Source organism: Panicum virgatum, chromosome 6N (assembly GCF_016808335.1).
Source record: "Panicum virgatum strain AP13 chromosome 6N, P.virgatum_v5, whole genome shotgun sequence".
NCBI classification, from domain to species: Eukaryota; Viridiplantae; Streptophyta; class Magnoliopsida; order Poales; family Poaceae; genus Panicum; species Panicum virgatum.
Genome location: NC_053150.1, coordinates 53,179,983 through 53,207,484, shown reverse-complemented (window position 1 = coordinate 53,207,484; position 27,502 = coordinate 53,179,983). Strand labels below are relative to the sequence as shown.

The 27,502-nt window shown below is 47.0% G+C and overlaps 1 protein-coding gene, 2 long non-coding RNA genes and 1 other non-coding gene across 15 annotated transcripts; 2 read left to right on the top strand and 2 right to left on the bottom strand.

Annotated features, from left to right (window-relative positions):
* Positions 1 to 1,337: 1,337 nt before the first annotated feature.
* On the bottom strand, positions 1,338 to 4,132 carry LOC120677693. Of its 2 annotated transcripts, XR_005676412.1 has the most exons (3): positions 1,931 to 4,132; positions 1,781 to 1,856; positions 1,338 to 1,610 (listed from the first exon to the last, which is right to left on the bottom strand). It is a non-coding gene; the product is annotated as an uncharacterized LOC120677693 (long non-coding RNA). The 2 variants fall into 2 exon arrangements; XR_005676411.1 differs by having other exon boundaries at positions 1,781 to 4,132.
* An 862-nt stretch (positions 4,133 to 4,994) lies between these two features.
* On the top strand, positions 4,995 to 8,280 carry LOC120677692. 11 transcript variants are annotated; one of them, XR_005676406.1, is made up of 7 exons: positions 4,999 to 5,657; positions 5,785 to 5,871; positions 6,602 to 6,653; positions 6,720 to 6,800; positions 7,282 to 7,542; positions 7,784 to 7,850; positions 7,978 to 8,280. It is a non-coding gene; the product is annotated as an uncharacterized LOC120677692 (long non-coding RNA). The 11 variants fall into 11 exon arrangements; XR_005676400.1 differs by having other exon boundaries at positions 5,001 to 5,657; positions 5,792 to 5,871; XR_005676410.1 differs by having other exon boundaries at positions 4,995 to 5,479; positions 5,603 to 5,657; positions 5,785 to 6,800.
* Positions 8,281 to 18,812: 10,532 nt separating this feature from the next.
* LOC120677691 (protein PROTON GRADIENT REGULATION 5, chloroplastic-like) lies at positions 18,813 to 19,765 on the bottom strand. Its single transcript, XM_039958862.1, has 2 exons — positions 19,351 to 19,765; positions 18,813 to 19,229 (listed from the first exon to the last, which is right to left on the bottom strand). Exons 1-2 carry the CDS (start codon positions 19,627 to 19,629, stop codon positions 19,125 to 19,127), a joined length of 384 nt encoding a protein of 127 aa, XP_039814796.1. The 5' UTR covers positions 19,630 to 19,765; the 3' UTR covers positions 18,813 to 19,124.
* Positions 19,766 to 27,060: 7,295 nt separating this feature from the next.
* On the top strand, positions 27,061 to 27,167 carry LOC120680329. Its single transcript, XR_005677600.1, has one exon. It is a non-coding gene; the product is annotated as a small nucleolar RNA R71 (small nucleolar RNA).
* Positions 27,168 to 27,502: the final 335 nt, after the last annotated feature.

Below are 27,502 nucleotides of genomic sequence, written 5' to 3'. Positions count from 1 at the left end.
CATTAATCCAGCTAGCTAGCATTAGTTCAACTCGATCTTGCGGGGAAGGGGCGGAGAAGGCGGCGGAGGAGGTGGCGAGGAGGCGCCGGATCTACGAGGGGGCGGAGGAGGCGGCGGAGGAGATGGCGAGGAGGCGCCAGATCTACGAGGGGTGGCGGCGGAGGGAGCGGCGCAGGGGCGGAGGGGGCGACGCGGCGGAAGCGGCGGAGCGGCGCGGGAGCGGATGCGGCGGCGAGGAGGAGGTGAGCGCGGCGAAGGCGGCGGAGGGAGCGCGCGCCGGATCTAAGCTAGGGAGCGGTGCGGGGTTGGCGGGGGGGCGGAGGGGGCGGCGCGGGGGAGCGGCGGCGGACGGTGCGGCGACAGACAGAGCAGGCAGGGGAGCACGGAAAATTTTGGCAGCCTTCTGGCATCTTCTGCTCGCGGCAGGGGAGTGTGAAAATTTTTCTGAGTCCTTAGATATTTATAGGAGCCCGATTTGTAGGGGCAAGTGGGCGTATCACCCGCCCCTACAAACATATTACGCCCCTAGAAATATGTTTGTAGGGGCGGGTGGCGGCTTGACCCACCCCTAAAGATAGATTTTTAGGGGTGGGTGATGCCCCAGCCCGCCCCTAAAAATAGTTTTCGAAATCTATTCTGAATATTCTTTTAAATTATAAAATATAGTAAACATTATCAAAACATGCCGAAACTTTTACCATACACATATTTTGATGTGTAAAACACACCAAAATTAATAAACCTACATTGCACTGTATGTAATAAGAAAATATGTTCAAACGCTAGCCTCTACTAAATCACTACTCTCTCATACAATTTAAGAGCAACTTTGTCCTTCCACACATTCAAACAATTAAAAGCCTGAATTGAACTTTCTGTATTTTTCACCAGAGGCACAGGTTGTTATACGCTAATGGTGAAAATTTCACATTTTTATATGTCGTTTGCTATTTTTTAGAATTAAATGATTTCTTAGAAACAATTGTGAAAATATTTGTAGGGGACGGCGTGGGCGTCACCCGCCCCTACAAAGACATTTCTAGGGCGGTCACCGGCATCGCCCGCCCCAACAAATCAGTTTTTAGGGGCGGGTGAAGCCGTCGCCCGCCCCTACAACACTTGTGCTCTGAGCTCCTGGAGATCAACAAGTCATCGGAGCAAGACTTACGAGCTAATGTCTATCTCTGCTACCTCTCCTTCATTAGGTTAGGTATTATTTGCACTAGTGGAGATGCACGTGCTACACACACGTGTTTAAAGAACAATTAAAAGGGTGTATCCAGTGCCCTTTAAAAATAACATGATACTCAAAATTGATATAAGAAAGCAAAGTTGGATTACACAACTAAATTATTTTTTATTAAAAACATAGCAATCCACTCGATTCTAACTCTAATCCAAGTTCTCGTATGAAGTTTCTTCGATTTTGATTCATTCAAGATTCTCGTAGCATGTCATGAACTTGTATACATATTTCAATACAGATTTATGACCTTCAACATCCAAGCGTGGTACTTCATGGAACTTCTTTAGCTCTTCAGCTCGAGCGGCAACCACACATTTGATGCTATCACGCAAAATAGAATCTGTACGTATGCCAACTCTTACATCTGCAATAGAAAAGTAAAACTGTTAATAACAATCATATGTAATTCATAAATATATATATACATACACAGAGAGAGAGTTGATAATATTAATATTAACAATCAATCATGAACAATATAATAATTATAATAAATAATAAATAAATAAATGATGATAAATGCCACTAAATTACCTTCTAGTGTTTATTCCCACAGTATCCTCTTGAATTGCTCAAATAGATTGAACTGTGCTCAGATGCAGCCAAATATCTGTATGCATATGGAAAAATTAAATACTACAAAATTATTTTTCTATAAATAGATATCTATGAAATCATATTCACCTATACTCTGGTCAACAAGAAATCTATTGGCCATGATAGTATAGTTGTTGATATCGGCCTCGACGAAAAGTTTGTGGCTCTCGTCGTTGACATGGATAACAAAACGTATGAATGCTAGGTCACTGTGATCAATCAAGATTAATGTTTACACTTATTTTATACAATATTGAGTACAAATTAAAAATATGGTATATTATTTATTTATACACAAAGAAAAGAACTAATCTGGTGTCCTTCAAATACAATTCTCTAATTCCATACGATTGCAAGAAGCTGTAGTCCGCTGGACAAACAAAAGCCACCATTGCTACTACATCAACCTTAGTTCCATGAGGTTGGGTCGTGATGGATTTTAGAGACAAAAGAGAAGACATAGAAGTCATCTTTTCGCTAGGGGTTGTGGCCACCTGAACTATTTATGTGCTCGTGTAAATGCAGGGAAAGGAAACTCATGGCAAGAATTCCCTGCTTAATTTTGGTCTTCCATAGGTACTGTATGTGTGTGCATAGCCTTGTTTGTTTCCCCATTCTATTCCATTCTACAAAAGAATCTCGCATGTATGGTGTACTAAATGAAGTCTATTTGCAAAATTTTTTCAGAGATGTGTGTAACTTTTTGCAACGAATCTAATGACGGTAATTAATAAATGATATTCTACAGTGATGCTACAGTAACCATCCTCTAGTCGCGCGGTCAAAGACCTCATTAGATTTTTCAAGGTCACTAGCGCGTGGGTTCTGATATTGGTTTTGCAAACTGGCTTTGTATGACACCGTAATTAGCGGTCAAAATATCACTATTTACTAGCACGCTACAATCCAAACATGGCCATTTAAAGGGAGGAAACAATCATGGCGCGAGAGATAGAGAGGAAGGCGTGCAGCTGCAAATGTGTAATGAAAATAAAGGGAGAGAAAGGAAACTTGCATGCTTTGATTCGTGATTGATTTGCATGCAAGGAAATACGCATGACATGCATATTGAAAGGAATTAAATTGAAAAGAAGAAAACAATAATTTTCATGAGTGATTTTAACTACGCGAAGGTTAAATGGTATTCACGATACGGTGATCATTCACCCCACGATACTGTGCATCCAAGCCTGCGCGCGACGTTGATGGTAGGGCGGCCGAGCAACGCTCCACGCGCTCCGGGGATGTCGACCTAAGCATCGTCGATGGGAGGGCGGCCGCCGGACGACGCCCTAGATTTCTCAATTGAACTCTTTTCTTGCTTTGTCAGCTGACCTGCATAGACTAAAGAGAAACGAATAGCAATGCTTGGCCTGCGCGGGACTTCAACTTCACTGGGGCATTTACCCAAACACAGAGAGTGCAACTGCATCATCCACTTAATTTGTTAATCGGCAAAAAAAAACATAAACATGCAGGATTCATGACTCGTGATATGAGATTACAAGCCAGCGATGGATGAGCAACGAGAGCACAGCTAGCAGCTTACCATATCTGGACGATCTGCAACCATGGTGAGGATGCCAGCGTTTGCACATGTGCACGGCCGTGGATGAGCGGCATGGTGGATAGAACTCCGACCTCAAATCCTTGCGCCGAGATCAACCGATCGAAGCTCGCAGGGAACCACCGCTTGAGTTGCATCGCGCACCGGCTGGAAAGCTCTTGCTCCGCCGCGCCCCCCATGGCGACCGTCGTCGCGAGGAGAGTGGGAGGCAGTCGCCCAGGCGCCGCAGATCCACCATGAAGCCGTGCCGCCGCCAGGATTGCGCTACAGAGGGTTGGTCGATCCATGTGAATAGAGAGGAGGTCGGCGGGTCGAGGGAGGCAACGGCGAGGTCGAGCGGATCGCGAGGTCCGGGGGCAGGGGAGGGGGATCAGCGGATCGCAAGGGATGCATGCAGGTGGATGGCAGCGAGCCCCTTTTGCTCCATCTTGATGTGTGCCCCGTCCTCTACAAGCTGTGGCTGGCGCGGTGCGGACGGCGCACGGGACAGAGCAGCAGCCGGGCAAGGAGAGAGCCGAGGACGGAGCGGCGGCGCGGCGGCCGGGACGGTGCGGACAGTGGCAGCAGATCCGCCGGGGACGGCGCAGACCGGCGAACGGGAATGGAGCGGCGGGTGCGACGTTCGAACATGAAGGGTGTGGGGGTCGATGTCGTACGACGGGGGCGAGGGAGGCGGCGTAAGCGTCGGGACTCGGGAGGGGGAGGCGAAGTCGGGCGGCGTGATTGACGGGCGGAATTGGAGGTGGGTATACATCATAGTTTTAGTTTTAAATAACGGGATATGGTAAATAGTGGTGTATTTTTTTCGATGCTAAAAGACTATAGCGCAGGTTACAGTGGGCTATGTCAAATAGCATTTTATTATAAAATCATGAAAAATATAAGTAATAGATGCACAAAAACGTAGTAATAAGCGAATTTCATAAACATAAATATATTTTTAGGGCTACGAGAACATTACGTAAGTTGATAGTACAACAAAATTCATACAATTAAATATTCAGTTGTCCACAAGACCAAAAAAATAGCACTGAACTAAGTATAAGGCTATAACAGCGCTAAAACTACGCCATTTAGCACAGCTATAACACAATTTAGCACCCATAACTATCATAGCGGCATAAATACAAATAGCGTAGCGGGGACTATCTAAAAAGACTATAGCGGAGCTATAGCGGGGCTATAGCCCACTATTTAAAACCATGGTACATGCATGTTGATAAAAAATTAGGTGATCTTTTCAAAAAAAATTAGGTGAAAAAAATAGTGTCAAAACGGCATAATCATTTTACTTTTATCAGTTTTTTCGGTCTACCAAGTGATTGTCAACCAACCCACCTTATATATGGATCTTCAAATTAATTTTAATGAGAAATGTATTAGAATATTTCAGCTTTTATCTCTATCTCTACTCCTAAAAATTTCCTAAGCGGGACGCCGCTTTGCGTCGTACGTCGCTGGTGCGACCCGTCGTCGCTTTCTGCTTCGTCCTGCCTCGGACGATGGCATCCGTGCTACCATCGTTCCCGTCCGATCCACCCTCCCCTCGCCCACCCCCTCTCCCTCCCGTCCTCCGCCTCCGCCCCCGCCCCCTCCCTCCCTCGCCTGTCGCCCTCGGCCCTCCTCCCCATCCGCGCCGCCGCCCGACTCCCCATTCCGCGGCCGTTCCGGCGCCGTGCCCGACTCCGCCCCCGCCCGCGGCCGCTCATGCCTCTCTCCTCCGCCCCTGCTTACCTGCCTCCTCCGCCGCCACGCCCCTCCTCCGCCGCCACGCCCCTCCTCCGCCGCCACGCCCCTGCGCACCTGCCCCCTCCGCCGCCCCTGCGCATCTGCCTCATCTGCCCTCAAGGGCCACGACCGAAAACGGTGGCGAGAGCCGGCGGATCCAGCTGCTGCGGAGAGGAAGGGGCGGATCCAGCCGGGGTTGGGACTGCTGGTCCCTGCCCGCTCGTCAGCCCTGCCTCCGCATCAAGGATGCTCAACGTTGGGCCCCCGTGGTCGCGCCGTCCCCGACTCGCCCGACGGTTCCCAGCCGTGCCCGGCCGTCTCAGCACCAATTCTTTCTGCCGGTAACCTCCTCCTTTTTCTCTCCACGGCCTCCTCCAATCTTCACTGTATACCAGGTGCCGTCCGTCTCCCTTCTTGCCACCTTATAAACTTGCTTCTCACCACCTCTCACTGATGCATACCAGGTGCTTGATGGAATTACCCATAAAATAACTACTCTTTGCATTGATCTACTGCCAGGTCCGTAAAATAGATTTGTTTCCTATCAAGTATACATTTTGCTTGTTTGCTCTTGACTTTCGATACACTTAGACACTAGCTGTGCCTTCTAAATTAACTGTATTTGTTACTGTATGTTGTTTTGGAGGTTTCAGGGCACAGTTTTTTCAAGAATTGAAGGGATCATAATCTCCCTACAATATCTCAAAAAGTATGGTTGGATGCGGAGATTCAGGTAGGAAGACACTTTAGTTGTTTTGGATTGTTTTCACTTTAGGGGGCAATGGATGGTGATTCGCAATTTACTTCTGTTCAACTAATTTTCTTGTCTTAGTAAATATTGTAGTGTTCCTGTACTGTTGAAGAATCTAGATCATCGTGAATTAGCTCTCCTGTGCAGCTTTCACATATCAGTTATCACATTGACCGAAGAAGCATGTGTTCTATCATTTTTTAACCTGCAAAAGGAAAACTTCTGCAACTGTAATCCAAAGTAACCTGAATCTGCACATCGAATGGTTGTTTCCTTCTTGATATCTGTAAAAAACACATGCAGGTCTGATTGTTTCCTTTTTGATGAAATTCCCCATCCCTTGGCAGTTGATGTATGAGCTGCTACCTAACAAGTGGGTGTAGGCTGAGAACGTGCTATTTGGTGCACGTGTTGCAATTAGCTTGTTGCTTGGTATTTGTATGCCCGGGTAGGGTCTTGCTCGGCGAGGCATGTAGCAAACAACTTCTTTTCGTGTTGTACTTTTGGGTTGGCATTCCTGTGTAACCGCACAGCTAATATTAGATGTTGTTCCCAGATCCTGGATATGCAATGTACAATATGATATTCTGTTGGCTTGTTGGACTATGAAGTTGTTTCTTATATATTCAGCTATCTGCTACAATTCTTGTCGGTGTCATTGTGATTCCAGCATTAGGTCCAAGTACTAATTTCTTTTCATTTCATCTAACAGATCAATTTAACTTGGGAGACCATTCCGATAAGTACAGTAGCTAGATTTAATGGTATTTTCCTTAGCTGCATTTTTTGTTCTGTTCATGTATCGTCATCTGACTACTCTTCAATTGCAGAGGCTTTATGAGAATTTTCACAAAGAAGCACCTGCTGATCTACTAGCCCATCTAGGAAGTTTGGATGCCTGTTCTAATCAGGTTAGAACATATATGCTGAAACCTATATTCACTTGTATAGTCCATGCTTCCAAAGTAGCTACAATCATCATGCTAGATTGAAATTCTGTTATGTCATTAGAGGAAATAAGTACATGCTGGAGTGTGAAACTGGTTCACCAAGTTATTGTTTATTTGTGTAAAATAGAAAATTGGCAACTGTACAAATCTGTGTAAATTAGCCCAGAGATCAAATGTAGAACCTTTATGCTCCTTTGTAGTGTCCAACTGTCCATATATCATTTTGAACTTATATGCAAGACTACTTGAGGCATATGGATGTCTGTTGTATTAATATTTGATCATATATGAGTCATATATCTTGGTGTTAGTGCATTTTGCTGGTGGCATGAACTCTCATGAAAATGTATTATTTCAATGGTGGCACTTGACTTGAAATTGATACTATTTTCATCGAGGCATTAACACATGAAAAATGAAATATGCCCTTTTGCTATTGCAGTGTTTTTATAACAGTTCAATGTATTTCATGGAGGTTTCTATGTTGACATGAAAATAAATTTGCCTAAAGGCAAAACATTCCTGGCATCTTTCCCGTGGGATTTGGCTCTCACAAAAACAATCTTGGAGACCTGACGGCAGAATATATTTCATGGAGGTCGATGCTGTGCATTACCGCCACAAAAGAAGGTCATGGCGGTTGCCTCTCATGAAAATGGCATTTTCGTGAAGTCCAATTTGTGAGAGCATTTTCATAGCAGTTGTAAGTCACGGATCATTTTTATGATAAATTTTCCTTCATTTTTTTTATGACGGAGCAAGATGTGCTGCTTGAGCCTCTCAAGGACCTCTGTTTCTACAGGGCGAGCATACAACTCTTTATTTATGCTCCAGCACACACAATGAATTATTGGCCATGTGCATGTGTGCCTGGGGGTAAAATTCTGTTTATTATGCCATGATGCTCACTTGAATGAATTTCTATTGTCCCTGTTTCATTGCAGATATCATGTCCACTTGTACACAAATGGGACTGTATGCGATCTCACAGACATTCCCTGTGAGACTAAGGTGAGGGAAAAAACTAACACTATGAATCCACTATAATTTTTGCTTCTAAGTAAAGCAATTTTTACTACAGTATCAAATTATCCATGTCAGTACATCTGACTGTTTATACCCTGCCTTCTTCCTACAGGTTAGATTTGTCTGAACCCACTGTCCTAATCAGTTCGATCAAGGAGATCTCTTCCTGCAAATATGTTGTAACAATTCAAAGCCCGATGCTGTGCCAAACAATACCTTGTCAATAAAATCCAGATTTTTTTCAACTCAACATGAAGTGGGGTACTGATGCTTTTGATGTTGTAGTGTCTTAGCCAAGGAAAATGTGTGAAATCAGTTACTTTTTAGCTGGTGTACGGACCTTGTACAATACTTCAAGGAATCGGATAAATTCTTGATAAAATAAAGCTGTTGTATGGTGTATTCAGTTACTTCAGTATTTGCACATACTTCTTCCTGATTGCTTGGTTAACTGAAATTACTCTTCAAGATTGCTTCACTAACTGAAATGCACATATAGAGCTATATATATTTATGAAAGTAGGTCAGTTGTGTCCTCTCTTTGAATGACAAAAGTTGAATCTCAGCTCATGATACGGTAGATGCAGGATACCAGTGTTGCTGCTTCTAGATAAATGGGGTTATATGATATAACGTATTTTTCTTTTGCCCGTAGCAACGCACGGGCACGAACCTAGTAGTATAGATATAGATTAGGGATTATTGCTGCTTCAAATTCAATTCAATTCAATTCCCTTGATTCAAATTCAATTAAATTACATTCAATTCCTTCCAACAACATTTGACTCCATCTGACCCAATGAATTGAGTAGGATGTTGCAAGAAGCTACGGACGTTCAGCGCCTGAAACATTAGGTCATAGCACACAGGCAGATGATCCAGCATCTCAGCAGCAACTGCTGCTTGCTGCCAGCTTCAGGTGGTGGTTCCAATGACGAGGAGGCCGACATGGGGGTGGGGTGGGGGTGGGGCAGCACGACAACGACGACGAGGACCTGGAGCTGGAGCTGAACGTGCTTCTGTCCGAGCATTGGATATGGAAGAGGCCCTGGAGCTCCTGATGCGGAGGCAGTAGGGCAGCAGCTGCAGCGCCGATGATGCAGCCGCCCTGTCCGCCAGCAAGGCAAGGGTCGCCGATCGCTTGGCTTCCGTGGCCGCCAACCCGCGGACGCGGCGGCCGGAGCTACTCAAGGCGCTCTCCGGCCTGTGCAGGCTCGGCGATCTGGAGCGGGCGAACCACCTGCTCTTCAGCACGTACCGTGCGATGACCGTGTGGCCACAGCAAGCAGCAGCAGGTCACTGCTACATCAAGGACCTCACGCGCATGGTCTTCTCCTCCATCGCCGACGCGTCGAGGTGCTTCGTGGCGCTGCACGGGCACCCGTCCCCCACACTCCCCAGCTCCTCCGGTGGGCTAGGGAGGAGATGGAGGATTTCAGCGCCGCCTTCTTCGAGTACGTGAGATCCATGATGCTGCCACAAGTTGTACTTGAAATCGGGCAGAGCCTAGGTCTGGCACTGGAGGCCGCGGCGTGTGCGGTGTCCTACTTATCATCTCCCCCGCTCAGGCCTCTCGGCATCGCCTCCCAGCAAGTCGTGGCTGGCCTCACAGCGCCCTGCATTCGGGAGGCCCTGGCCGCGTATGGCAGGCATCTCAAGGAGCTGGTCCGGCTGCTGGTGGCCTCTGACATCAGCTAGGTGCTGGGTCAGTTCATCCTCCTAACGCCGGCTGCTGCAGGCGACGAGCATCGTCATCGCTACTACTTGCTGACAGCCAGCGGAAGGAAATTCGTGACCCTGGTACAGGAGGTTGTGGACGGCCCGTTGCAAAGTCTTGGTGGTCTTGGCATGGACGGCGAAGCCGTGCAGCTTGTCGCAGACTTGTTCAGGAGTACGTGCGCTCCATCCTAGACCGATTGCTGCTATTAGAGGAGGAGGAGGAGGAGAAGCTGTTCATCGTCCCCCATTCCCAAAAAAGAAGAAAAAGGAAGACGATGAGCGGCAGTACATGCGACAGCTCTCCGTGCTGGTCAACTACTCCACCTTGGTGTCCCTGCTCCCGACGGTGGCGTGGACAGCGTTAGCACTTAGCACAGAGACAAGTGGGCAGCCTGATCAAAGAAGCGGCCGGGCAGGTGTGGAGGTGCTTCTTCCTGCAATTCATACGAGGCATTGCCAGCGCCACCTAAGGTGGGAGGAACACCACCAGCAGCAGCACCACCACCAGAGAATAATGAGATGATGCTGTTGACAGCCAAATTTGGCACCTGCTGAGGTCGACCGGTCTGACCAGTCGGGCCGACCGGTCAGACCGGTCTAGTCTGTACAGTCCGAGTAGAAATAGGGTTTTTGTAAAGAGTCCTCATGTAATCCTACTCGTGAGAGGGTACATCTTCCCCGGCCTATAAATATAAAGGCTAAGGCCGATTGAGGAAAATCCCAATCAATTAACACATTTATCCTTTACCTTTTACCTCTAAACCCTAACTTTTTCAACCCCACCTGCTGTTCTTCGCTCGTCTCCACGGCGTTCGATGGCGTTCTGAGTGGCCTGCCGACCTCAGAGCAACCCTAGCTCCATTAGCTCCGACGGGGTCCCTCCCGAGCTCTTGGTTCTAGGTCTTCGCCGTCTTCCTGGAGTACCGGTCTGACCGGTCCGCTATACCGGTCTAACCGGTCGGCGCAGGGAGGCTGCTGGTGTTGATTGTTTTGACGATCTTGCTGCGCGTTCTAGCATTTTCGAGTGTGTTGGCGCAAATTAGTGTTAACACACTTTTTGGCGACTCCGCTGGGGACAGATTAATCTGGTTTTTAAACCGATCTAATCTAGTTCTCAAAGAAGATGGGTGTCATCACCGACCTCGACGAAGACAACATCTCCACATCTATCGAGGAACTCAGCAAGGAGGAGCACCAAGAGTACTTGGTGGTCAGGGAGCACTTCAAAGCACAATTCTTGAAGGGATTCAAGAAAAATCAGCAAGGCCAGATCACGAGGGTTCAAGACTTCGTGATGCCCTCCTTCACGCTCAAGAATAAGCAAGTCGAGGTAATAAGCAATGTAAACACTTCATCTTCCGACTTGTTTAGCCAATTATCATCTATTATGGATAAGAAAATTGCTGATATATATAAGCCCATGAATGATTTAAAAGATCAAATAGATATCATGAAAAAAGACAAATCCGTAGATGGTAATTGTGCTTTCCAAACTGTTAATTCATCGGCTATGCTAGCATCTGTTCAAGAACCACTATATGGCATGCCGACGAGCTATTTTGTAGGGCAAACATCACCATTGCAGCTGGTACAGCCGAATGCGGCTGGACCGGTCAGACTGGTCCAACAGACCGGTCAGACCGGTGCGATGGTGGTCAGCCTAGTAACATCTACACCGAACATGTCTACTCTTTGCTCGGCAATCCTTAGCCGAACCAATGAGATGACAAATTGTGTGCAGCCTTCTCCTTCACAAGAATCTGGTTCTCCACATGAACCGATTTTTGTTAATGTACATGAAAATTCTGCGGGGCATGCACCGATAAGTTCGGTTCAGACGATGCTACAAGATAATCCTATAGAACATCGTCTTACTTCTGTAGCACAAGCATCCACGAGTGGTAGATGCAAAGCCGATCCCGCTAGGTTAAAAGAGGATTCGGCTAGTGCGATGAAAACTTAATTCGGTGTGGATATAGGTAATTCTACATTATACCAAAAGCCATATCCTTCTGAATTTGATTTAGTTTCTTTTCCTGCTGGTTGGTGTGTTCCTGATTTTGTGAAATTTAGTGGTGATGATAATAAAGCACCTTGGGAGCACATTGACCAATATATCTTACAACTGGGAAAAGCTGGTTTTCATGAGGCTTTGCGCATTCGCTTATTTTCATTATCTTTGACTGGAACCGCTTTTTCTTGGTTTTCTTCATTGGCCCCGAATTCTATTCAATCTTGGAATTAGTTGGAACGTAAGTTTCCTGATCGTTTTTATAATGGGCACAATGAAGCTAAACTGTCGGATTTGGCATCGGTTAGGCAAGGCCAAGATGAGCCTGCTTCGGATTACTTCCGAAGGTTTAAAGATATAAAGAACCGATGTTTCAATTTAACAGTTTCTGAAAAGGAATTGACTGATTTAGCTTTTGATGGTTTGCGTTCTTATTTGAAAAAAGAACTCGAAGGCTTTGAGTACTACACTATTAATTATTTGCACATGAAAGTTTTGAGTTTAGAATTTAGACTCCAGAGCGTAAAAGATGCCCATAATACTCATCGGTCCATACATGTCGATTGTAAATCTGATTCGGACGATGAGAAAAAGGAAGTTTATGTTGCTGAATTCATATGGCCATCAGATGCAAAGTCATGTTCTTGTTCATCGCTTAAGCCAATTCCAAAGAATCGGCAAGAACAAGCTCGTTTCACTTTTGATGTTTCTAAGCGTGATCGTATATTTGATGAATTGCTTAGAAGCGGAAACATCAAGTTGTCTCATGTCATACCGCCGCTTGAGGAGCTGAAGCGGCATGCATATTGCAAGTGGCATAATACTTTTTCTCATGCAACTAATGATTGCAATATCTTTCGTCGAAAAATCCAATCGGCCGTTAATGAAGAACGATTGGTAATGCATGAGGTAAAAGATGACAAGGTGTCATTCCCTGTCCATACGATTGATTTGGATAATGTCAAGGTACTCATTCGGGCGGAACAAGCCGAAGGAGCAAAAGGAAAAAATGTTATCATTGGTGAGCCAAGGCCGAAAAATATCAATGACAAGATTCAGGCTAGGGAAGTGACGATGGAGAAAACTCCTGATGGAAAGGAGTCATTGAAGATCACTGTCAAAACTTCAAGGCCCGGGGGGAAAGAAAGTTCCTCTCAAAAGACGAGTCGGCCTGCAACTCAGGCACGACCGGTCAGACCAGTCGCCTCAACCGGTCAGACCGGTCAGACAAAAGGCCGGCCCAGAACTTTAAAGTCTAAGCGGCCGGAAGGTGGTACTCAGAAGGTTAATGAGTCAAAGGTGCAGGGGAGTTTTACAAAGCAGAAGCTCACCTTCGCTCAGTTACTGCACAAATACACAAAGGCCGTTCCAAAAGATCGGCCACTAAAAAAAGAACCAAGTTCACCTCCGCGTCAAGGAAAGCATTCTTCTCCTAGGGAAGAATCCAGCAAGCGTAGGGGTGATAGCACTACAATATTGCCTCATCAGAAGGTGTATGGTGCTACGTCATGGGCATCATCAGCATCGGGTTTTTCTTATCCTACATGGGGGCATGAAGGAATTTGGATGTATTGTTATCCGATGCTATACCCACCATCTCACCACAGGGAGGAGGATCACAAAAGGCCTGTGTTCGGCAAGGTTGCGCGACCAGTGCATGAACGATTGAGATCCAACCAATCAGGTCAGAGGCGACAGCCTGCACCGGTCAGACCGGTCGCCGCTGACCGGTCAGACCGGTCTCATCAGAGGCCGGGCAAAGCTCATTCTCCGAGATAGGTTTACCGTGTCAAGGAGAAGAAAGAAGAGGTACAACCCACTATTGATCCAGAGAAAGCTAAAGCCGATGATGTTGTGCAAATCGGCAATATCAAAGTGGTTGTCAATGATGCGGGTACAAGGCCGATGGTTTTTGGTAAATCGGTCAATCCTTCTATCCAAAGGCCGATCATGGCCAATGATCATGAGGCCAGCAGCAGTAACTCGATATCAAAGTACTTTCAACCAAGATGGTGTCCTTCAAGGTTGACTCGTACTCAAAGAAGGAAGCTGCAACGTCTATGTGCTTAGGAGAAGAAGGAAAAAGAGTTCAAGAGGCTGAGGGACAAACAATCCAACCACTACAAACCAATGGTCCCTCAAGGCAAGGTATGGAGGGTCAAAGCAGTTGACCAGCCAGCACGACCGGTCAAACCGCCTCAGGTGACCGGTCTGACCGGTACAAGCGACCGGTCTAACCGCCCAGAGCAACCGGTCAGACCGGTTGAGGTTGCAGCAGAACAGAAAGCCAAATCGGCAATGCTTGTTTCGGTTCCTTGCGATGGAGAAACACCGCTAACATTCTCGGTACAAGGCAATGAGGAGCTAGTGGATCATGAGGCTACACCAAGAGAGCAGCAATATGGAGCTCGACGACATTTAAGTGCTCGGGGGGCAAAATATTGGCAAATGATAATTTACCTCATGAAGTTTCTATGCAATAGATCAGTTTGCAAGGGGCTCTCAAGACTTTGATCTTGTATTTGAGGTCTTGAGCTGGTTGAAAATTGCAACATCAGCGGATAAAAGCCGAATTAGGAGTTTTTCAATTCGAGCTAGAAAATTGGCAAACTATTTGTAATAAGACATATTGATGCTCTTACTTCTATTCTTCGGTTAAAGAATGAAACCGAATTTACTTGGGGGGCAGAATAACAAGAGGTCTTTGAAAAGATCAAGGTTTATTTGTCTTCACCACCTGTGCTCAAGGCGCCTAAGAGAAGGGTTCCTTTCAGACTTTATGTGGCTGCTAAAGACAAGATCATTGTGGCTGTTTTGACTCAAGAAACCGAAGACAAAGAGTATGTCATCACTTATATAAACCGATGACTTATTGATGTGGAGACAAGGTATACTTTTACTGAGAAGTTATATTTGTCTCTCTATTATGCTTGTACCAAATTAAAATATTATCTACTATCTACTACTTGCATAGTAGTATGTCAAACCGATGTGCTCAAGCGCATGTTACAAAAGCCGATTTTAAGTGATAGAATCGGCGAGTGGGCTTATGCTTTAGTTGAGTATGATTTGGCTTGTGAATCCTTGGAATCTATGAGAGGTCAAATCATAGCGGATTTCATTGTTGAGCATCGGATTAATGACAAGCATGATCTAGAAGTCGGCTATGTTACTTGTACACCACGGAATTATATTTCGATGGATCGGTTTGTGGTGATGGTCAAAGAATTGGTGCTGTCTTGATTTCTCCAAGTAGTGGTATTCTGAGTTCCCAAACCGATCAAAGGAGGATTGCATAAATAATCAAGTTGAGTATGAAGTCTTCTATTTGGCTTGGAATTCTTGCAATCCATGGGCGTGAAGCATGTTGAAGCCTTTGGAGATTCTCTTCTGGTGGTGCAGCAAATATCTAAGGTATGCCAGTATTATAATGGTTCTCTAAATGCATATCTTGATAAATGCCTCGATATTATTTCTTCTTTTGATGAATTTATTATCAAACATATTCCGAGGGAGGAGAATGGAAAGGCAAATACTCTGGCGCAACAAGCATCTGGCTATAATGTTACGAAAAAATATTTCAACATTCGCAAGCCGATGCAAACGAAAGCCGAGTGTTTGGTTCTGGACGCACCGGTCCGACCGGTCAGCGCAACCGGTCTGACCGTCCAGACCGGTCAAACCGGTCCAGAGACCGGTCCGACCGGTGATGCAGCTGTTAGTTCTGATTCGGCCAAAAAAGATGATTCAATCGTCTTGGCCGAAGCCCAGGATTGGAGAGTTCCTCTTATGTCGTATTTGAGAGATCCTGGTCGTGGCGCAGAGAGAAATATTCGGCGTTTGGCTTTCAAGTATATTTTAATTGACGATGAACTTTATCGTCGAACTGCCGAAGATTTGCTCCTCAAATATTTAGACTCGGATCAGGCTCGGGTTGCTATGGGTGAGGTTCTTGAAGGTATTTGTGGTACTCATCAATCGGCTCCCAAGATGAAGTGGTTACTCAGAAGAGCTGGTTTCTATTGGCCCACCATGCTGTCCGATTGTTTTAGATACTATAAAGGGTGTGAAGAATGTCAGCGATTTGGTGATTTGCAATTGGTGCCTGCTGCGTTGATGCATCCTATTATTAAACCATGGCCGTTCCGAGGTTGGGGGTTGGATTTTATTGGATAAATTAATCCTCCATCTTCAAAGGGGCATCGCTTCGTGTTAGTTGCAACAAATTATTTTACTAAGTGGACCGAACCAGTTCCTTTGAAGAATATGACACATAGGGAGGTAATTGAGTATATTACTGAATATATTATTCATAGATTCGGCATTTCACAAACTTTGACAACGGATCAAGGTCCTTCATTTATATCAAAAGAGGTGCGTGCCTTTGCCGAATCTTATAAGATTAAGTTGCTCAATTCATCTCCATACTATGCTCAGGCCAATGGGCAGGCCGAGTCTAGTAATACGATTTTGATCAAACTTGTCAAGAAAAAGATAGAAGAAAATCCTAAGAGGTGGCATGAGGTGTTATCCGAAGCATTGTGGGTAGGGCTAGAAACGAGCCGAGCCGAGCCAGGCTCGGCTCGGCTCGCCGCGGCTCGGTCATCCAGCGAGTCGAGCCTGGCTCGGCTCGTTATCGGCTCGCGAGCCGGCTCACGAGCCGGCTCTCGAGCCACATCTAGTTATTGCATATTTGCATCACAGTTCACAGATTCACAGATCACATACAAGAGTGCAACCACATCAAGATTTTAACAGTACCATATAAAGATTTTAACAGTACCATATTAAGATTTTAATAGTACCATAGCCACAACAAGGTAAAATGAAGAGAAAACATTTTAAATTACATGACAATTGACAAGTGGTCCATAGGTGGCTCAGCTCGCGAGCCGGCTCGCGAGCCAGAGCGAGCTGGCTCGGCTCGGCTCGGTATTTTAGCGAGCCTAGAAAAGAGGCTCGGCTCGGCTCGGCTCGTTCCAGGCTCGCGAGCCGCTCCGAGCCGAGCTGCTCCGAGCCTGAGCCGGCTCGCGAGCCGCGAGCTTTTTTTCCAGCCCTAATTGTGGGCTCATCGTATATCTAGACATGGTTCTACTAAGGTTACTCCTTTTGAGCTTGTGTATGGTCAAGAGGCCGTTTTACCCGTTGAGGTAAATCTGGACGCATATAGATTGGCAAAGCAAAATAACCTCTCCGCTGTTGATTACTATGATTTGATGATGGATAATATTGATGAGGTGACCGACAAGCGTTTGAAGGCTTTGAAGGAGATTGAGAAAGACAAGCTTCGGGTGGCCAGAACTTACAATAAAAAGGTAAAACTTAAATCTTTTAAGGTTGGGGATCTGGTTTGGAAGACAATTTTGCCTCTTGGGATGAAAAGCAACAAGTTTGGCAAATGGTCGCCAAGTTGGTAGGATCCATACAAGATTGTCAAAGTTATCTCCGGAAATTCGTATATGGTGGAGACGGTGCAAGGTGAACGTCTACCCAGGGCTATCAATGGGAGATTCTTGAAGAAATTCTATCCTAGCGTTTGGCAAAGTGCGTGAAGACGAAGACGGCCGGTATTGGATATCGCCCTTAATTTTATTTTTAGAGTTGTATGCTCTGTATAAAACATGTACATCAAGATAGTTCTTAATTTTTGGCTTGTGAAACTCACCAAAAAGCAGGGGGGCATATGTTGACAGCCAAATTTGGCACCTGCTGAGATCGACCGGTCTGACCGGTCGGGCCGACCGGTCAGACCGGTCTGGTCTGTACAGTCCGAGTAGAATTAGGATTTTTGTAAAGAGTCCTCATGTAATCCTACTCGTGAAGGGGTACGTCTTCTCCGGCCTATAAATATAAAGGCTAAGGCCGATTGAGGAAAATCTCAATCGATTCACACATTTATCCTTTACCTTTTACTTCTAAACCATAACTTTTCCAACCCCATCTGCTGTTCTTCGCTCGTCTCCACGGCGTTCGATGGCGTTCTGAGTGACCTGCCGACCTCAGAGCAACCCTAGCTCCATTAGCTCCGACGGGGTCCCTCCCGAGCTCTTGGTTCTGTGTCTTCGCCGTCTTCCTGGAGTACCGGTCTGACCGGTCCGCTATACCGGTCTAACCGGTCGGCGCAGGGAGGCTGCTGGTGTTGATCGTTTTGACGATCTTGCTGCGCGTTCTAGCATTTTCGAGTGTGTTGGTGCAAATTAGTGTCAACAGATGCCATCTTTGGCTTTCCAGGAGGTGTTCCTTCGGGTGAGGCGGCTCAAGGATACGTACGGTGACATCCTGAGAGGCGAGGACGGGACCACGAAGGAGCTGTTGTAGCAGCTAATGGAGGTGCTCATCTCCTGGCTCTCGAGCAACCAGCTGGTGTCGTGGATCGACCATGGCGCCCAAGCCCAGCTGGACGTCCACTTCCTCCTAGAAATCACACGGCTTGGCGGTTTCGACATCACGGCCAGTGCGCAGGAGCTGCTCCGGACAGCAGCAGCACCAGCAGAGAATGGTGGGGAGGAGGGTTGGGCTGCCGATGCGGCAAAACATGTCGTGCATCAATTGCTGCAGCTGCAGCAGTAGAACATACCAGCTTCCCTAAATGAAGAAGGAGGAGAGGCAGCAGAAGAAGGAGAAGCAGAAGCAGCAGAGGAATTCGAGTCTGAATTCGATGACGTGGCAAGCAACAGGGATTTAGCAGCCGCGCACCAAGGGATGGGGATTCCAAGTCCAGCGACAAGTTCGTAAGCATCGAGGAAGCCGATGATGAAGAGAAGCACAAAGCGCTTGCTGTGGGCTGCGACCACAACGACAGCAGGCGGCAGGCAGCTCCCAGTCTCAGAGGCCGGAGGAGGAAGAAGGCGGCGGGGAGCAGGCCCAGATGGCAGTGAACTTACTCAACCCATGGGTCGAATGAATACAAAGCCCGTTTGGTTTCTTCCTAGAAGATCTTTGACGACTAATTAGAGGTATTAAATAAATATAGTTTATAAAACAAACTCCAGAATCTTTGCGCTAGAAATCCTGAATAATCTAATGAGCTATTTGACTGCGTGATTAAATGATAGTTACTGTAGCATCACTATAGTCAATCATCAATTAATTACCGTCATTAGATTCGCCGCGAAAAATTACACTCATCCATGAAAAAGTTTTGCCAATAGACTTCGTTTAGTACTACATGAATGCAAAATTTCTTTCTTGACTTATGTGTTCCGGAGAAACCAAACACGGTCAAATACTAGCAGGCTCCTTGTAATAATCGAATGGGATTGGGATACATCGTCATATCATCAGTCAGGTCCTGAATGAAATGAAATGCTACGTACGGAATGTCCAGGAACAGAACAGGTAATAATGAAGTCGTGCAGGAATGAAGAAGCAACAAGCAAGCAGATCACTTGCCAAGCATCTGACACTGAACGGAAGCATCACTTGTTTTCTTTTGTTTTTTCGTCACCACTGGAATAATACTGGATGATGGACGGGGAACTTGTACTTTAAACACTCATAATATATAGAGAGTCTCATGGATGGTCAGGTCAGGCCAGGAATCCGAGCTTCTCCCCGTTCTTCTTGGCGAGGCGGATGAGCCCCTGCCGCTGCTTGGAGTCGGCGCCGATGGTCTTGCAGAACTCGGTGATGACCTGCTTGATTCGATTCGATTCAAGAGACCATCAGCAAGGAGACAGAGAGAGAGAGAGAGACTTGAAGCATGCTCAGGCAACAGAGAGAGAGAGAGAGAGAGAGAGAGAGAGAGAGAGAGACCTGCGAGTGCAGCGCGATTGCCTTCCCCCTCAGCTGGTTGAAGCGCTTGCGGCCGATGATGTTGCGCGCCACCACCACCAGCGGCGCGAACAGACCCTTGCCGGCGTTCACGTTGCCCATCATCCGCGCCGGCGACCGAAGCGGCCGCGCACTAGACCGGGGCCGCGACATGGCCACCACGGAGTAGGAGTAGGAGTGGTGATCGTCGCCGGAGCCGGACACGGAGCTGGACCACGTGGGGAGGGCCCGCACCCGGGAGAAGGACACAGCGGCCGCCATGCCCAAGCCTTCTACAGGCAATGTCTGTCTAGGATGGCTACCTCGCTCGCACAAGCACAGCAATGTCCAAGGAAAATACAAGGCAGGCAAGCAAAGAGATGGAGGAAGAAGGGTGGGAGCTCAATGCTCGCTTTGTGGTGGGGAGCAAGCCACACCACACCCGCCGCCTCTCCGCCAAGAAATCGATCGATCGGCCGCTTCCCAAACAAACAAATGTCTGGTGGTGGTGACTCCACTCCAGCGGATGAGGAGTTCCTGGGCAGCAGCACACACCCACTGCCCTACTGACACGTCAGACTCTGCCTGACCACACTTGCCAGGGCATTCCGCTCCATGGCAAAAACAACCATCATACATACATAAATTCCACATTTGCATCAAAAGGAAATCTCTGCTTCAAGCACTGAAATTGGCTACACACTTGGACTCCGGATCACGACAGTATCTGCTCCCGCACATGCATCGGAATGCTTTACAGGGCCATCCACACCAAAATCAACGCCATAATCCCGAAATCACAATTCCAAACGTCTACCTTGTGAATCAGCACACTAAGCATGTATCTCAACAGATGGCCAAAATGCATGAAACGAAAAAAAAAGAAGACAAAACGCATTCCAAATGCAATATTAGCAGATGTTGATCACCAAAGTCATGGGACACTTACCCATGTTAACGCCTCAAATGCCTCCACTTTCTTGGTTGTGAACAATGCCAACTGCACAACACCAATTATTAAGGGCATACTAACCCCTTTATTATAAGAAAAATGAAGCACTATGGGGATTTCTCCCACAGTTTTCCTTAAAAAAACAATTATTAAGGGCATGTTTGGGACAGTTACACCCAAAAAATGCAGCTCCACTCCAGAAACTCTACTCCACCATTTGCTCCACTCTACCAAATTCACTCTATCATATTTGGCTATTGTATAGCTCCACTCCACCAACTTAAAAGGCCGGCCCGGCTCTTTTCGTCTCACCAGCCCAACCGCAAACCAACGGCCCAGTTAAGCCCACCATTCCACATCTCACTTCCATGCGGATCCCGCTTATCTTCTTCCACCTCCACTCCACTGTTCCCCTCTGTTAGCCCCTTCCGATGGACACCGCGTGGATGGATGCCTTTGATGCAGACGAGGACACCGTGTGCTAGGCATCATTCCAGGGCTACATGTCTCCGGAACAGGGTCACAATGCTACAGCGTCATCGGGCGCGCGGCCCCTATGGGAGGTGGCGTCAGGTGCCCTGGCCGGCGGCGGCGCCCCAGCGGGCCGCACTCCGACGGGGTGAGGCGGTGGCACCCCGGCGTGCGTGCGCTGCGGCAGGGCGGGGCGGGGCGGTGGCGTGCCGGCGCGCGGCCCCTGTGGGCGGTGGCCTCGGGTGCCCTGGCCGGTGGGGCTACTGCACTACTCGGAGGCGCGCGACCCCGACCCGCAGCATCGCCGACGGCGGAGGGAGACAGGGCCTCGGCGGCGCGCCTGTGGCAGAGGGCGGTAGGGCGCGCAGGCTCGTGCGGCGGGGCCATGGGCAGCGGAGAGCGGTGGGCCTGTGCGGCAGTGGGGAAATGTGCGGCGGCCGGAAGCAGCGTGAGGGAGGCAACAGTTGACTTTTCTTTTTTTCCTCCTTGAACCGGTGCTAGCTGCATGTAAACAATGGCATGGTGGGTAATATCTAGCAACTCCATCTGCTCCAGTTTCGGTGGAGCACCTCTTGAGGTGCTCCACAAAATCGATGGAGTGGAGCTACTTTTTTGTGGAGTGGAGTGGAGCCGGTGGGATATTTTTTCTGGAGTGGAGCTAAATTTTTGGGAGTGGAGTGCTCCCAAACAGACCCTAAATCATCAACATGCACCGCTCTTGCTCTTTTCACACACTAACATCAATTAGCTGCACATCACATGCATGGTAATAATGACGATCAGGCATCTCAACTTCGATCGGGATCTGAACTAAATTTGCATCATAGCATCTAGTCTTATAGTATTGGTTAGTTACAGAAAATGTATATATTAGAGGAGAGTAGAAAGTGACTAAGCAAGCTATGGCAAAACATTTACAAAGCGCTGCTCTTATAACTATCAGAAAGTCCAAAGATGCTATTAAGGTTTCCTAAACTTCATATTAACAGACACTGCCCAGAATTACGAGACTGAAAAATAGTCAGATTCCAATCTTATTTTCTCCCTCATCTTAAATCCGATTAAGGTGTTCTTTGCGGTTATGAAAAGGTCTCTAACTCTTCTCCAACTCATATAAAGGTTTGATATTTTTTTGAGATCATTAAGACCACGAAAAACTGTCACGAACAGAAACTGCGCAGATTGATGGCGTGCTGAGTATAGTGACGAAGGTAAAACCTTAACCCCAGTCCAAACCGTGACTAATACCGCTTCTCCCATGTGCTAAAAACCTTTAAAACCAGAGGGAAACATGTTCTACAGCAAAAGCAAGTCTCACCTAGGGTTGTCCCTTGCAAACAACAAAGGCAACGACACCAACGACAATCCCAACAACAATTCCCCACCATTTGCTTAGCGGCGAGGGTCACCGTAATCCTTCGACTACCTCCAAGATGTACCACACATGGGGGCACCACCATGAACAGCGAGGGAAAACCATGGAGATGAAAAGAGGAGAGGAATCCCAACTGGTTTTTGGAGAGGAACAACGACGACGGATGGCGTGCCCTAATTTCCCTTCTCTTCTCTTCTCTTCTCTTCCTCTCCCGCTCCCCTCTCCTTTTTTCGATCTGGTCACACACGGCAAAGGGGCAGCACAGGTAGGGATGGTGGTTAGGGTTAGAAGGGGGTACTGTAGCACGGGTTACCGTCTAGCAGCTTTAAAAAATATTACTTTTTGATCCAAAATCCAACCACGACATGTAAATAGTCAAACGGAAAGTACTCGACGAGCTCTACGCAATCACAGTGTCCGTTAATCCATCCGAGCAGCAGATCAAAAAATTAATTTTATCCATCACTTTTATGCATTCCCATGTAGAAAGCGTATTTTGTCTTTTATTTATTTTGGGTGTTACACATGCCCATCTACAGAGTCATTTCCTTCCAATTCCAGAGTCAGTGCCTCACTAGATTCCCTAGCCCGATAATTTTCTCTCCCAAGAGGTTCATCGTGAAAGATCATGGTTGTATCCCGATCATGATTGGGTACAACAAAATGTGGGCTAGCGGGACGATTCTTGAACTCGACCGAGGATGATGAGGTTTGCTTATGTATTATCTTCTCGAGCGGGTTCTGCTTGGGACAAGGCTTCTCCAAAGGATTTTCTAAACACGGCGTGGTGGAAGTTATTTTCCCAAGCTTTTCATAAAGGCTCCTTAGAGGTGCATGATAAAGGTTTTCTAGTGGGTAGCCTATGAGGAGATCAAAATCGAGACTATCAAAGATGTGAAAGTCAAAGTTAACCTCGATTTTGTCAATTATGACTGGCACGACACTTGTGACCCCCGGCATTCAAGAGTTTGTCCTTGGGGACAACTTTCAAAAAGCTAGCCGGATGGTTTTAGAGAAACACTACCCAAAAGGGTGCGTGCCAAGTGCCATGGCATGGTATTGCCCTCCATGTTGGGTATAAGCTGGGCTTCTATAGAGATTCCCCTTATGGAGCATGGAATGATTGTTGAGGGCAAATTAATCCAAACTGCTTCGGAGAAGTGTCCTTTTACATTTGACCATTCCTCCCTCATGACCCCTTTGAGAAATGCTTCATTGAGAGGATCGGGAGGTGAAGCAATGTTTGGTGGAATGAATGGCGACACAAACATCACCTCTTCCTGTGAGTTATGGTCAAGATGATGTTCCGCCATTGGAATTGCCGGGCAAGAGATAGGAGTGGTGAAAGAAGTTTTCCTGGAATCATGGTTGAGGCTCCCTTGCGATGATTTTTCTTGGAGATGATTTTCTAAAGGGTAGCCTATGAGAAGTTCAAAATCGATGATCGGATAAATGTGAAAGTCTAATTTGACCTCGATTTTGTCTATCGTGACCGGCACTGCCCGTGCGATCCCCCGACATTCTGAGAATAGTCCTGAAGGACTTCGAAAGAGTTTGTCGGTTAGGACTAGAGGCATGCTTCCTAAGAATGTGTTCATGAGGAATTCGGACATGATGCAAGCCTCGACAATGTGGTCATGAAGGGCTTCGACGGCGGTTCCTCTTATTGAACAACAAATGGTCGTGGAAGATGAGCTAATTCGAAGTGCTTCAAAAGAGTGTTTCAATGCTTCCAACCATTATTCGTTCATGGATTTGCTGGGTGCCATATGTCTTTTATCACAAAGGTAATTCGAGGGGTTTCTAAGGTTTTCATAACGATAACCCTCGAATTGGGAAGAGAATTTCGAAGGTTGAATTTCTTCTTCCTTCGATATTCTTGGTTCGGGAGAGGTTTCAACAGCTAAGGATGAGATGTGAAAGGGATCGAAGTTAGCTGTTGAAGGATTCTCATGACTCGACTCTTGCTCTTGGATGGGTTCGGTTTCTATGAAGGGAGAAGTGTTTTCTAAGATGCGATCAAGGATATGCATTCCTTCCTCCGTAGTCTTATGTGCAAACAAACCTCCTGCGCTGATGTCAAGGTATAGGGCAAAGTCATTGTCAAGACCCATGTAAAAGCATAGCAACAACACATGGTTGGGTAATGACAAGTCTGGGCCGGAATGTACTAGATCAGAGAACCTGGCCCAGGCTGCACCTATTGGCTCCTTCTCGTCCTGATGAAAGTTGAGGATTTTTGTTCGTAGGGAAGCAATGCGAGACATAGGGAAGAACGCAAGACAGAACCTGTCTCTTAGCTCATCCCAATCTCTGTTTACCTTCCCTACGTGATGGGTGTACCATTGTTCCACTTCCTCGACTAGGGAGAAGAGAAACAACTTCCACCGGATTGTTTCTTGTGCCATGCCTGCGACTGACAGACATGAACATAGCTGCTCGAACTCTCGTAGGTGGTGGGTAGGGATTTTCAATGTCTGAACCCGAGAAGGATTTTTCCCGAACCATGGCTATAAAGCCTGGGCGGAGCTCAAAGCCAGAAGCTGTGATTGGCTTGGAAGATTTAGGTGGCTCTAAGAACTCGCACTTGGGAGCAGAAAGGTTCTGGATAGAATTGTGCTCCATGGTGATAGAAAATGATAAAAGAAGAGAAAAGGTAAAAGAAAGGATACATGGGCAAACTAGGTTCGAAGATAAATTCAGCAACCGTTCCCTGGCAACGGTGCCAGAAATGTTTGTTGGTATTTCTTAACTCTCAGAGAGAAGTCCACAAGCGCACAGAAATACCATTGTAGCACTTCACCTGGGAGTATTAAGGGTATCATATTTTCCACGGGGAACGGGGATGTAACTATCTTCTAACTAGATTACCCTTGGAAGATAAGAGGTAGAAAGGCCTTAGGGTGGTGTGGTTCTAATCTAAAGGATAGGCTCATGGAAAGATAAATTCATGCTTTCACTCGCCTACTTTGGGCACCAGTCTGACCCTGGTCTGTCAAGGCCCTCCGGCTATTACTCTACTGCCGAACCCGAACATTGGGGAGTGCACTAAACGCAACACAACTGTTACACCGGACGGACAGGGCTGTCACCACCTGCCGTCTACCCTAGTTATACCATGGAGCTCGGAGCAAACAAAGATAATCTAAGGCCTAGACACCACGCCTATGCCTTTGACTACTACTCTAGAGGCGACCAGGGTTATATATCCTATCTTTATCAGGGGCACTCTTCTAGAGTATCCGCTACTAGAATGGACGATGATCCCGTAAATGAATAAAAACAAAAGAATAACTTTACTGAGAACTCACCAATTAGACAAACCCGGATACTTGCTCAAGTGCCTCGTATCCATCGAGGTACAAAGCCGAAGAGATGCTGACAAGTCCGGCTCTTCTCCGCACTCTCTTCTTCACACACTCCCTAAGCTAAGGATACAAGTGGTGGAGCCTCCCTACTCTAATTCTTCCTTGAATGAATGGATTGTTTGAGGGGGTGAGGGAGGCCCCTTTTATAGACCAAGGACGCTGGTTTCCCACCAAACTAATATGGAAGCACATGGACACCGACTTCTACAGGATAAGATCAAATCTCCCGCCAAACTGCACCTGGACGGGAGCCCGTCTGGGTTCGGGCGACCCTAGGGGTCGGACGACCCCTGATGCCCCCCCAGGCTCTCCTTCCTCTGGCTGGCTGACAGGTGGCTCCTGGTCTTACCCCTTGGGTGCATGTGCCTTGGCACACAGTTTCCTATGGTTTGTGGGCCCTTCTTGTAAGTGAAACGCAGCACTGGATCATCTGCGCATTTCTTTCCGTGTTCACTTATGTTTTGCCCGAAATGCAGCTATGGGTGCCTGCAGATCACAATTCACCAAAACTCATGGAATTGGTTAGCTAAAAGCCCTATATCTAAGTTTGGTGCTGAAAAAGTTCTGAAATGCTGCTGGTGTTGATGGTCGATTTTAGCACTTAAAGACCATCAACAATTACTTTGGCCATGATGTTTATGCTTGACCCAAGGAGCAGCTAATCTTGGGCACCCCTGGATCTCCATGTAGCTTCACTGTCAGTCCTCTCCACACATTCATCCTTGGGTGCATGGTTCTTCCTGCATGGTTAGTCGTGGTGCACGCCGGAAGGAACTACCCCATCCGGTAGACAGCAAGTTTACAGATTCAACGGGAAATTCGAGTTGCCTTGGAATCTTCCCGGACTCAACAACAGATACTGCGGCAGCGATTTGAGCCAATTGTGTTTCTATCATTTTGTTGAAGCTTAATTGATTTTTAAGAGTAGAAGAAAAATATTCAACTTTTGTATTTATATTTTCTAAAATTTTCTCATTGGCAGCAAGCTTTTTATTTAAAGATTTATTTATTTTAGCTTGGCCAAAGACAAGGTCTCTCAAGGAGGGTTGGTTTGAAATGAAATTTGAACTGAAATTTGAGTTAAAATTTTTACCTCCTCCTTGGAACGGTGGGCGTGCTTGACCCCACCCACGGCCTCCTTGTGGACGAAACACGTTATTGCTGTTGATGTAGGCTGCATCTTCACGGGTCTCGGGGCAGTCGTTCCCCGAGTGTCCACTGTCACCATAAACCTCGCATATTGAGTGCGAGCTCATGGCATGGACAGGAACACACATCTGTTGTCTGTTCCCTTCATTGAGTTTCTTCAATAGGAGGTCCAGCTTAGCGGCGAGCATATCTATCTTCTTGACGGTATGCATTCTGCCCTTGGTTCGGGGCTGGGAACGCTCCTCGTTCCAACCCTGGATGGAGACCATCTTTTCGATCAAGGCCGTAGCCATGGCAATCATAAGATCCAGATAGGCTCCTCTAGCAGCAGCGTCCAAGTGGGCTCTGGATGTAGTCGTTAGCCCATTGTAGAAGCTTTGGAGAACGAGTCGCTCATCATCCCATGATGAGGACAGGCGAGTATGTACTCTTGGAGTCTCTCCCAAGCTTATGGGATGGATTCCATCCCTGTCTGCTGGAAACTTGAGATTCTACCGCGCAAGGCATTTGTTTTGCCCAGCGGAAAGAACTTGGAGAAGAATGTCGTGGAACATTTGTCCCATGTGCTGACGGCTTTCTTGTTCTGGTAGAACCACTGTTTTGCTTTCCCCAGGAGGGAGAAAGGAAACAGACAGAGCCTAATAGCGTCAGTCATAATGCCCTGTATGGTTATGGTCTTGCATAACTCCAGAAAGTTCTGGAGGTGGGCGTTGGTGACCTCGTTTGTCTTGCCATAGAATGGGCTAGTCTGCACCATGTTGATCAGGCTGGACTTCAGCTCGAAGTTCTCGTCCCCAACATCAGCATTGGGTCGAGTCGCTACATTGGCGACTAAGGGGA

Excerpts from the sequence above, each read along its gene's own strand:
- LOC120677691 (XM_039958862.1), bottom strand. The coding sequence starts at position 19,629 with ATGGCGGCCGCTGTGTCCTTCTCCCGGGTGCGGGCCCTCCCCACGTGG. Across the intron at positions 19,230-19,350 it reads CAATCGCGCTGCACTCGCAG|GTCATCACCGAGTTCTGCAA; the intron begins GTCTCTCTCTCT and ends CGAATCAAGCAG.